Here is a 13,036-nt window from a genome sequence, read left to right as displayed (position 1 = left end):
CTTGACTTTGGTCCGGCATAGTACTTAGCCACTGGTGTTAACCGAGTATATCTAACTTAACCCAACATAATAATAATAATAACTCTCCCGTGGTCACCACCTGGTCGTGGTGGAGAGCCCAGTAATTTTACTGATCCATAGGGCAATGCAGGCTGGAGCACAAGCTCCTGGTAGGGACACCCATGCCAGTAAGGTCTATGGGGAGAAATGAAGCTAAGAGTGACCACACACCCACATTCTGTGGAGATATGTATCATGGTAGTAACCAGATCTAAATGTGATACCGGCTCGGACGTCGCCCGGGTTAACAAGGTCCGCGTTCGTGGGTTAGGCAGAGGCTCACGTTCGAAAAATAGGCCACAGTCTCCCTTGGTTACCGGTGGCGAAAGCAGCACCGGCCCAAGCATGGCTACTGCAATGCCCTCAACAGATGTGAGGAACCAACCTAGCCTTGGTGTTTCTGTGGCAATGCATCCACAGACCACAAAGGCTGGAAAACCACGCCAACGGATGAAATGGACAACGAAATGAACGAGTTTATCATCCGTACTTATTACACCATCACAAAACTCGAAACAAACATGACAGCATACAGACAACAACTACACCATAGATTCACACAACAGTATCCTCATCTCACTGTCACCGAACAAAGGGTTGTTGATCAAAAAAGAACAATTATACACAACAACCTTATTCCACAAACAACACTTGAACTTATCAAACAACAGGTTGCTGATCAAATACATCAACAGACAGAAACATCTAACATTAATGAAGATCACGTAACCTGTCAGGATAATCCAGCAACAAGCACTGATAATAACACACACACAACAACTACCACTAATGATACTACAAACACTTCCTCATTCATCACTGATAACATAGACATGATTTAGTTAATACGCTCTCACTTATATTTCAGGAAACACTCACTAAATATACAGGCACAGATCCCACACAACGACCACGAATACCAAAAATCAACACGTCAAAGAAGTAGGAAAAACACTAAATTATGTAAACACTCACTTACTACCACACTACATTCATTCAATTTCTACACTCGCAGACATTCATACATTAGTTTATGCTGGGGCAGTCACAGTAGTGACACACCATGGACTGAAAGTACAATCACAGACAAATACACAGAAAACACAATTCTATAACAAGCCTGCCTGGCAGAGAAGAATAGAAACACAAATAAATGACATTAGACAGCAATTAGGCAGGCTGACACAATACACTAAAAACAACATAACACCCAAATTAAGGAAACAGCTCAAAAACATTTTCAAGAAAATAAAAACACACACAAAACACGAACATCACAACACACGCATTACAGAATACATTGATACACTAAAACAAAAACTTGCTGCCAAAGCACGTAGACTCAAACGATACAAAACATGTACACTACGAAAACAACAAAATAAATTATTTACAAACAATGAAAAACTTTTTTACAGACAAATTAATAACAAAGCAAACACTGATACACAGCACAGTGGCACACCAACAGAAGAAGAACTCACAACATATTGGTCTTCTCTTTGGTCCAGTGCTGTCACGCACAATGCTGATGCAGGCTGGATCGAGGAGGAGAACAGAAACTTGCACAACATACCAACTATGCCCTGTGTTGAAATAAACATACATGATTTCCAATACACTGTTAACAGAACACACAACTGGAAGACACCTGGTGTAGACAACATTCACAATTTCTGGTACAAAAAGTTTACATCACTGCACCAGGAACTAGCTAAACACCTAACACACATCATCATCAATCCACAAGACATGCCAAATTTTCTTACTCAGGGCATCACCTACATGAAACCTAAAAACAACAATACCACAGACCCCACACAATACAGACCAATTACATGTCTTCCAACACTCTACAAATTATTGACATCCTGTATCGCAAACAAAATATACAAACATGTTGAAGAACACGACATTCTAACAGAACAACAAAAAGGTTGCCGTAGAAACCACAGGGGATGCAAAGAACAGTTACTCATAGATTCAGTCATTCTACGGCAAGCACACAAACAACACAGAAACATACACATGGCATATATAGACTACAGAAAAGCATTCGACAGTGTTCCACACAGTTGGCTGCTACATATTCTACACATGTACAAAATACATCCATCACTCATTGCATTCTTCCAAAACACTATGCAGCACTGGAGAACAACACTACATCTCAGGGTTAGTAACACTTCCATACAAACAAACCAAATTTTTATTAGGCGAGGAATTTTTCAAGGAGATTCCTTGAGTCCTCTCTGGTTCTGCTTAGCCCTGAATCCATTATCCAACATGTTAAACAACACGCAATATGGTTACAATATCAGACACGAAAAAACAACACAGTATACACTGTCACATCTCATGTACATGGATGACATAAAACTTTATGCATCCACACAAAAACAACTTCATCAACTCCTACAAATCACACATTCATACACCAAGGACATACAAATGGAATTTGGCCTAGATAAATGCAAAACACTTCACATAGAAAAAGGAATCCTGAAGAAAGAAGATTTTGCACTTGGAAATGGAGACATTATTGAATCCATGGAAGAGGGCGAGTTCTACAAGTATTTAGGATTCCAACAGGCCAAACTAACAGAACATACACAAATAAAGCAAAGATTAATTAAAGAATACCAAAGTAGGTTAAATGCTATTCTCAGAACACAGTTAAATGCAAAACACACAGTTAAAGCAATAAACACATATGTCATCCCAGTACTCACATATTCTTTTGGAGTTATACATTGGACTCACACAGATCTTGAGCAACTCCAAAGGAAAACAAGAACAACACTTACTAAGCATAAACAACATCATCCTAAATCCGCCACAGAAAGATTAACCCTTCCACGTAAAGATGGCGGACGTGGCCTGATTGACATAGTTAACCTTCACTACAAACAAATACAGTCACTGCGAGAGTTTTTCTACAAAAACAAGAAACATCACAATTACATAAAGCAGTAACTCTAGCAGACTCGAATAACACACCATTAAACTTACACTCACATCATATGGACACAACACAACATATAAAAAGCATAGACACCATTAAGCAATCGTGGGCTCGAAAGGCACTCCATGGCAGGCATCCTTACGATCTGGCCCAGGATTTTGTTGACAAAACTGCGTCAAACAGCTGGTTAGATCGGGGATGCCTCTTTGGGGAGACGGAAGGATTCATGATTGCCATACAGGATCAGGTCATAAATACTAAAAACTACAGAAAACACATACTCAAAGATGCAACACTCACAAATGACACATGCAGAAAATGTCACATCATGCCAGAAACTATACAACACATCACCTCTGGTTGCAAGCTCTTGGCACAGACAGATTATTTACACAGACATAATCAAGTAGCAAATATAATACACCAAGAGCTTGCAAAGAAACACAAATTAGTAGACATCCACGAACCATACTACAAGTACATTCCACAGACAGTATTGGAAAACAACACGCACAAAATGTACTACGACAGAGCCATAATCACAGATAAAACAATTTACCACAACAGACCAGACATCACACTCATTGACAAACACAATAAAATCACATACATTATAGACATATCTGTTCAAACACTCACAATGTACAAAACACATGCACTGAAAAAATCAGCAAGTACACAGAACTCGCCCAGGAAATAAGGCATCTGTGGAGGATGGATAGAGTGCTTATTGTACCTGTTGTTCTCTCCTCTACAGGTGTCATACCACACACACTACACAAAAGCCTGGGCACATTACAATTGAATAGAAACACATACATCACACTACAGAAGGCCACTATATTGAATACATGTCATATTGTGAGGAAATTCCTGCATACAGACACACACACTGATACACTTCTTTAATTTCTGTTTTGGTTACTATGCCTTCACTTGGTCCGACATAGTACACAGCTACTGGTATTAACCGAGTACATCTCACCTAACCCAACACAATAATAATGATAAATATATGCTGTATTTTATACAATCTGTTGAAAAAATTGACGCACTCTTAACAGGGCAGAGCAAAGATACTTATATGAACATCTAAACGAAAGTATATTTCAGATGTAACCAGATTAAAGTTCGCAAGACCACCGAACTTTCGTTATTTATCGGGTCAGTGGGTGCGGCTCTGCTGTACTTCTTTCAGTCCGAATGAATATCATTCCTTAACTTTAACTTCTGCTCCACACGAAAATTATTTGTCCGTCCACGTAAAAGCTCAAGGACCTTGGACTTGGAAGCTTAGGAATTATCTAGATCCCAGCAATTTAAACGATGCGCCTCTTCCAAAGGTTTGTATAAACACGAGTGTCACGAACGTGCCGTAATTTATATTTTGACCTAGTGGCTTATCTTATGTCGTATCAAATTAATTACAGTTACGTTTGGAAGGTCCCTACGGAGGAGGCAACCAAGACTGGTACAAATTCGAAGTTGCGATAATGATTGGTGGAGGAATTGGAGTGACTCCATACGCTTCCATATTAAACGATTTAGTTTTCGGCACCTCGACTAATAAATATTCAGGCGTGGCTTGTAAAAAGGTAAATATTGATATAATTATTTTAAAGCACTAATTTTATTGATAAATCAATTTTATAATTGTAGAAAAGAAATTCGTACATAATTTTTACACATTTAAGTTTTAAACATTTTAATTCACGCAAAATTCATTATCTATCTGAACACGAAGTAGACTAGCACTTATTCTAAAGAAAAAATCCAGCAAAGAGTTGCAACTTTTCCGGATGTTAAAAGATTTTATTTAAAAAATAACTTTTATATTATTAATCATAATAAAATTGCGCATGTAGCCATCTGTTACGAAATTTTATTATAAAAATCTTTCACTTTCCTAGCTGTAATGTATATGTAACAAGGGAAAGTATTTGAATCGTGTCAAGTTTGACTCCTTTAATTTTTTGCAAATCTCCATATTTTCAGACACCTGAACCCAAAAAAGTAAATAAAAAAAATCCATAAGGAGCATTGATGGGATTAAATTTGTGCAAATAAATGTCAAGTTGTGAGGAGATAGAGGGTCATGTGTCAAATCTTAATTGGGGTCGGACTTAATGAAGATTTTACTAGTTATTACTAGCATTTATATTTTTTTAAAACATCTCTACCCTCAAAATCAAGCTTTATGCCATTTTATAATAATTAATAACACAAGTTGTTTTTTAACAAAATCTCATAACAGATGACGCCGCAGACAATTTTAATTTTGTAATGATTTTCGTCGTGAATGTTACGCAACTCGTTGCTAGATTTTTTAATAGAATGCATGTTTTTCGAGTTATTTCAGTGGATTAATTAAAACAGACCATCATGTGTATATACTATGCGTATTTCTAATGTATTTAAATGACAATATTGCCACGAAAGACATCACAATATTCTCGAGGAACTAAATTACTCTCATTCGTATTTTGTTCTGTTCGCGGTTTTGCCTTTCGCGTAAACTTGAAGTAGGCTACCCGAGATAGAGATGATCGTCTCGTCGTGTGCATCATGATTAAAGTTTAATAAAAATAATGTAATTTGATAATACAGTATTTAGAAATGTGATCATTTGAATTATCTGTCATCTCCTGGTAATTGAGATCGACAAATTAACGAATAAATTACAATTATTTCTACTGAAATTGTTATTTTTCCTTTGATTTTCAGGTTTACTTCTTATGGATTTGCCCCTCTCATCGTCATTTCGAATGGTTTATCGATGCACTAAGGGACGTCGAGAGAAGAGATGTCACCGGTGTCTTGGAAATTCATATTTTCATTACGCAGTTTTTTCATAAATTTGATCTCAGAACGACTATGCTGGTATGTGATTATTAATTTATTATTTTAGTCCTTATGTTTAAGATATCATAGAAAGAACCAGTTGATAGAATTTATTTAACAGTAAATGGAATTGTATACTTATATTTTCAAATCGAATTTCAGTATATTTGCGAAAATCATTTCCAAAGAATATCTAACAGAAGTATGTTCACCGGATTAAAAGCGATCAACCATTTCGGACGACCAGATATGACATCATTTTTGAATTTCGTACAGCAACGGCACTTATACGTAAGTATATTCAACTTGGTAACCATAATCAATCAAATGAAAATCACATTTTTTTATTTTTATCTTTTCCACAGGTGAGTAAGATCGGAGTATTCAGTTGCGGTCCTTCGTCCCTAACGAAAAGTATCAGTAGAGCGTGTGAAACTGTCAATAAAAGACGGAAATTGCCGTATTTTATACATCATTACGAAAATTTTTAAGAAATGAATTAATTCGTCGTTTGTTTCCCGAAATCTTAAAAACTGAATTCATTTTCCAACGTAATTAATCCTTCCCTTTCGGTTTACTGAACTCAATTTTGTATATACGTGTAAATGCGTCAATCAACTTAATAAAAATGTATATATATTTTTTTACCTGTCGTATGCATCTTTTTTGGGGAACTCTTTCCGTCCAATAACAGTATCTTTTTGCAAGCCCATGGTGGGTTCGGTTAACTATATAATGAGGCGACATATCCGGGGCAGACCACTTCCAAAACTTGTGAAATTTTCGACTGCCCGGATTCGATCCTGATTCCCCAGAGCAAAAGGCTAACGCCTTAACCGTCTTGGCCGGTCAGCCAGCGTCTGTCCGTTTTATATACTCGGTTATTTACCTTTACCCTTTGTTAACTTTAACTGAAACCTAATCCATTATTCGATAGCCAGATGGCGAGATAGTTAAGGTGTCAGTCTATCGCAATAGGAGACTTAGGATTAAATCCACACAAACAATCCCTTCGAAATTTTCACTAGTAGTCTGCTCGTGAAACCAAAAACAAAAGAACCCTATACGAGAATCTTTATCTTTGCATAGAATAATTTTCAAAAGATTATTATCATTTTAAGTCAAAATATTAAGTAATGCTTAATGGAATTACATCTATTAAGCAGTTAATCTAACATGAAAACGTTCCTCTGTAATTAATACTAACTATAAGCATATATGTAAGATTGTTTATTAAAGTAAGGTGAAAAAACCGGCTATATATCAAGTACAGTGGCCTTCGTTATAGCGCTGCTCACTATACCGCGCACTCGGTTATAGCGCGGGCGATGTTCGCAACGCGATAAGCTCAAACACGTGTATACAGATCCGTGCGCGTTAGTGAGTAGCGCATTTTATTGTTACTGCGTATTGAGTAGTTGTGTATGTATTGAGTTCCTGCATGTATTTTTAATAGTGTTTAATTTATTATATGCATGATGAGTAAAAGAAAAGCTTACAGTGTGAAAGAAAAGCTTGACATTATTGCTAAAGTAAAGAGGTGAACCGCGTTACACCGCGCCGCTCGGTATAACACGGTTCACCTTATAACGCGGGTGTTGTTTCCTGCCCGACATGCGCATTATATCGGGGGTCCACTGTATTACAAGAATCAGTATTGAAATATCAAACACACATACTGAATACTCACTATTAGCCTATATAAAAGTAGTAATAAGTTAGATCTATTTAATACCAATCATTTACACAAACTATCGGTTAGCAGTTGTAAATTGTAAGACCTTAAAGTGTGTGTATAAAGCACACATTATACAAACAATTGGTCCAACAGAAACTTCCACTATAAAGGAACAGTGAATAAATATTCGCACTTCTTTGTCGAAGAAATTGTCTCGAAGTTATCGAACGCAAAAAGTTTATTTCAATTCATTTTTCGCGGAATTCATAAATTTGCAAATAAAACTATCTTGAATTACTTTCATGTATTAAACATTGTGATTTTTTATAGTTTAATAAATTTTGACGATTTTTTTAGTTTAATACAAGCATTTTTACGAATAAAATGCTTTACTTAAACTAAAAAAAACCGTTATTTCTAACGTTAAAACCATAGACCAGTGATAACAGTCGACAGAACATGGCGGCGATGACTCGTGTGTCGCTACCCTGAACACCTAGAGTACTCTAGCCACTGTGTTGATGGTCGCCCCTAGTGCGCGTTACAGGCATTCCGTGGACAATAATAATTCCTATTATAAATATACTGAATTATTTATATTGTTATTGGCCAAATGAATAACAACAATTTATACTGTTAAATGTAATAATAATTTATATTGTTAATTTAAATGTGCGAAATACGACAGGGCGCCTCTAGAGGCCGTTTTTTGGCATAACGTTACACGGACGGAAGGACGGACACTCGTTCAATACGTTATATATTATAGATATGCTTTAAATGTTACCACTCGCATTGCGATTCATATTGATCAACGCGAGTAGTCATGTGCGGACGGGCTAGGCTAAAGAATGGCAGAGAGTATGCCGTACTAGTCGAAGTTTGTTCGGCGGCTCTATCTCATAAACTCATAAGTTATAAGGCTGCTTGAGATGAGGTGATATTATAGTTTATGTCCGAAGAGCCGCAAATGTCTATGCAAAGAGCCACATGCGGCTCGCGAGCCTCACTTTCCGACCCCTGGTATAGTGAACAACTAGAGTTGGATTGGTTCACTTTTGCTTCTTTAAGCGACTCATTCATAATTTTTTCGTTTTCGTTTGTATTTAAAGAGCGATGTGTAGTCCTATTGATATTTGTTATCGCGAAATAATTTTGGTAGCTTTTTTTGCAACATGAAGGATTAATTTTAGATAGACAAAAATGTGTGCAATGCAAGAACGAATGAAAGTTAGTAAAAAATAGACAAAAATATTTTCCGTGTACAATTTGCATTAAATTTTATGCTTACCTATCTTAACATATTCCTCTCCGATGGCCGGACGGTCAACGAGTGCATTTTTTTATTCCTCCGCGCGAGCGGCTTCCGTTTAAAAATTCCTGCGGAACGCGTTCCTAAATTCCTGTCGGAGTGCGCGCCGTCGGACGGCAAAAACGGCCGCTTGTAACTGTAGTTTACGGTGGAAAGCAACATTGCGGCCTACATGGCTCAAACAGTTTCGTTTCGGGATCCATTGTGGTTTTATGAATGAAAATTTAGAAGTTATGAAAGCGCAAGTTAGTACACGCGGTGGTATATCTTCTCAAATTTTTTCGAATGGTACCCGGCATTCTAATATTTTTTTTTTCGTGGCTACTTTGCATGTTCTGTAGGCAATATAATTCATTTCATGGCTAAATTTTACAATGCGTCTTTAAAAACGCATATTTTAAAATCGTAGATCTTTCTATTACTCGTATCGTAGATCTTTCTATCGATAGCACGGGCGCCGCCATCTTTTTCTTTCACATCGTTCCTAAATGTCTACAAACAGCAACGCACTCCTGTAGTAGTGGAGATGCAGAGCGACCGCTATTAATTAACGAAAGAACCCAAGGTGGCAGCCTACTGCTCTGGAGAACCCGGGATCGAATCCTAAATCGAGTCGAAAAATCTCATTGAATTTTTCGGGAGGTGGTCAGTCCTGATATGTCAGGCCACGTCCCTCACCAACCTGGTCGCACCATTGTGAGCCTGGCTAAACCCATAATGGGACTGCTAAAAGAGGCCCCTCTTAGTGCCCAAGGGGCGGAAATAGAAAAAAAAACCCCTATCCTTACCTAACCCAACTTACTAAGTCTCTTAAGTTCAAAAAAAGAGTCGCCCAGCCCACAAATGACTCTCTTTGACAAGAGAGAAAATTGATACAGATGCATAGAATGTCCATATATATAACAAACACTACAAACGTAAAATATATAGTTTGGTTATTTTAGCCTACCATTGTCACGTTTATCGCGATACTCGGTCGGTACGAAATTGCACAATGGATTGATCAAGTAGACATCAATTGGAAATATCTCTCTATAAAATTTAAGATATCATATTTTTTCCTAAATTAACTCTAAGAATTTCATTAGTAAAAGTGCATAGTTACAAAATAGTTCATTTTTGTTTGGGCTACAAATAGTTCAAATCGGCTACTTTTGGAGCACGACTTTGCTACTTTTTAATCTTCAGATCTGGCAACAGTGTTCGAGCTGTTCGTTAGCTTCTTTGAAAATGCCGTTTAGGGTGGAGTTAGAAACTCCGAAACGTAACCGTATCCGTAGCTGTAAGCGTCTCCGTATAGCATGGTTATAAACTCCGTATCGTATCCGTATGGCCGTACCACATCCCGTAGGAAGTTTGGATCGATCAAACTTTTACGGTAGGGATACGGAGAATTATCAACTGCGCATGCGCCAAGTCGCCCTCATTAGATATATAATCGGAAGTTGTGCCGGAAGCAACCGACGAAACTTTGACAAATTGATCGAAACGTAACTTTTGACCGACAATGTTGCCTCTGAATAATATAAAATTTTAAGATAAGTTACTTTGGTCATAAAAAAGTAGAAAAATGATAAAATGAATAAATAATTATAGTATTAGATGTGGCAACATTAGCTGGCACTTGTGTAGTTTAGGGGGTACGACTGTTCGAAAGGTTTTCTTCCATAAAATTTAATCGATTCTAGACTAATTTCACTCGAACATTTCCAAAACACGTATAATTTTCTAGGAATATACTTTAGTATTTTTACTGTAATTAGAAACGACTTATTATTGACTATATGAAACAACAAAGATAAAACCGCGCTCGCTAACGACAATTCTATCATGATATATATTATGATGATAAATATTAATCAGATGCAACATAAGATGTCTAATGTCTTGATGTAAAATAAATATATAATTTTGTTTACATGAAAGAGTAGTGTTGCCACCTTTACAAAATCGCTGACCCGGACGGCAGGTCAGTTTGTTCGAACAGAAGTTCCTGACGCATGCGCAATGTCATTTTACAATGCGAAGAATAACGTGTATGCTGGTTCTAACTCAGCTACAGTTAGGGACTAGGGATTTACGTAGGAGTAACATAGAAGCGGAAAAAAAAAGGTCGAGAGGCAGGCTGCGCGTCACACGTCAGCATAAACAGAGTTACATGGCGGAATGGCAGATGAGTTTCAGTGACGAAAGACCTCACACGTTTTTTGTTGTTCAAATGATGTAAATTTATAACAATATTTGCAAGAACTTTGTTTCATCGTAATTTCACAATTTCTACAAAATTCCCGGACAAAATTAATAGTTCTCCCGGACTGTCCGGGTGAAAACAGGACGGGTGGTAACACTATGAAAGATTATGCCATTTAAAAGCAGAGCAGAATTATTAGCTACTTATCGCATTATCATATGTTATTGTATGTTGATTTTAATCCATATTTAGAATGGAATGATGTTTTAATATTTCTATTAATGATGTCTCTAAAGTTCAGCGAATTCTTCACAAAAAGAATGTTATCAGGAAACACGCCAGAGGAGTAGTCATGTGACCGAATAGCAGTGACAAATGTCACATGGCACGCGTCCGCCGTGCCGCTCCGCGACAAAAACAAGCTTAAGCAATGGCGTCTTCAAACGGTGCACACTCGGTAAGTATTTGTACATGTTATGTATATAGCACATTTTATATGGATTATTCCCAAAAAATTATGTGTGTTTTGGAAATGTTCGAGTGAAATTAGGCTACAACCGATTAATTTTATGGAAGAAAACCTTTAAAACAGCCGTCCCCTAAACTGCAAAAGTGCCCATCAGCCGATGATTTTTTGCGCATGCTCACGATGGACTGCTTCGTAAACCGTAAAAAAATTTGTTCCTTTACGGATACAGAGAAGGCCTTACGGTAGTTTATAACTATTGCTAAAGATATACAGTGTAGCAAACATTTACGAATACGGATACGGTTATGGAGTTTATAACTCGACTAAGTAGTAGCTAAACATTATTTCCTTTTATTTTTTAGTTCTTGCGGAAGTTCAGTATGCCGGAAGATAAATTGGCACATTTTAGACGTTTTGCAATATATCTTCAGGTGGACAACAAAAGCAGGCGTATTCTATGGAGCCAGATGTTCAGATACATCGCTCCCGGTTCAATCGTCGTTTCCGACAGCGTGCCCCAATATCACAGTTTATGACGATGGGCTTCTCAGAACATAAGACAATTAATCACAGCTAGAAGGGCCCTGGGAGGTAAATAGGATGAAACTGTGCTGTGTTAAGTGATGGGTGTTATTGAAAAGGGTATCAAAAAGTGACATTTTTCTTTTTTCTCCATGCAGATTCATTGACGGTGATAATCCCGAGCTATACACAAAAACATCGAGTGTAGACATCGCTGGCTGAAGAGGTCCATTAAGTCTCTCTGCACAGACAGGAGCCTGTAAAGCTACGCTTGCACCTATGTGTACAGGACGCCACTTGCCGGCACCGTCGGCAAAATTCCGGCAGTTCGTTGGGGACATTGTGGCCATCTTCCTGGGTCCCAGTCCTAGAATCGTGACATTGTCATCTTGTATCAAATTTAATTGTTAGAATTAAATGAGTTGAAAATATTCTTGAAAAGATCGATCCAGAACGGGGACCGAACCTGCAACTCCTATTTATCATTAGAATCATCGCCAATTATTATGCACCTGGACTTCCACTCAGCACAGAAAGTTATGAATCCGGCATTTTCATTTGATTAATGTATAATTAATATAAAGAGATAGAGTTGGGAATCTTTAAATTAGATACATTAAAGAATAACTTTAAAATGCTAGCGTCATGTTTAAACGTTTTAATAAACAACGTCACTTAAAATTTTAGCTTTAAGCCTAAATAAATTTTGTTGTTCCCTTTAAATAAACTAGGTAACCCGACAGTTCAATTAATGTTAACTCGCTTAAAATTAAATTTAAAAAATTTTTTAAAAAGCAGGCAAATTTATAAAATAAAAATTAATGATAATCAAATTTAAATTTATTTTAATAATATCTTTTGTGCAAAACAAGACAATTTCTACAGTTATGTCACAAAAAAAAAGTTGCAATTGAAAAAATTGTGATTAAGAATTCAAAAAATGCAAGCAAAATTAAATAAATAATTATAAAATCTTGAAATTAATATTAAATAAATTT

General features: G+C 36.9%; 1 protein-coding gene and 1 long non-coding RNA gene across 4 annotated transcripts in view; both read left to right on the top strand.

The window, feature by feature from the left end:
- Positions 1-6,509, top strand: part of LOC136989508 (dual oxidase-like) — a 39,677-nt gene extending 33,168 nt beyond the window's left edge. For all 3 annotated transcript variants that reach the window (XM_067287693.1, XM_067287712.1, XM_067287702.1), the window contains 5 exons: positions 4,139-4,368; positions 4,456-4,620; positions 5,750-5,905; positions 6,029-6,157; positions 6,232-6,509. In XM_067287693.1, the coding sequence (XP_067143794.1) occupies positions 4,139-4,368; positions 4,456-4,620; positions 5,750-5,905; positions 6,029-6,157; positions 6,232-6,357 (806 nt within the window). In that variant the 3' untranslated portion in view covers positions 6,358-6,509. The remainder of the gene's footprint in view (positions 1-4,138; positions 4,369-4,455; positions 4,621-5,749; positions 5,906-6,028; positions 6,158-6,231) is intronic.
- A 3,565-nt stretch (positions 6,510-10,074) lies between these two features.
- LOC136989696 (uncharacterized) lies at positions 10,075-12,469 on the top strand. The gene is made up of 3 exons (XR_010882945.1): positions 10,075-10,138; positions 11,879-12,107; positions 12,197-12,469. It is a non-coding gene; the product is annotated as an uncharacterized lncRNA (long non-coding RNA).
- Positions 12,470-13,036: the final 567 nt, after the last annotated feature.

This window comes from Centruroides vittatus, unplaced genomic scaffold, assembly GCF_030686945.1.
Source record: "Centruroides vittatus isolate TY-2023 unplaced genomic scaffold, ASM3068694v2 contig_13, whole genome shotgun sequence".
In the NCBI taxonomy this organism is placed as follows: domain Eukaryota; kingdom Metazoa; phylum Arthropoda; class Arachnida; order Scorpiones; family Buthidae; genus Centruroides; species Centruroides vittatus.
Note: the sequence above shows the minus strand (reverse complement) of the source record. Positions and strands in the feature narration are given on the sequence as shown.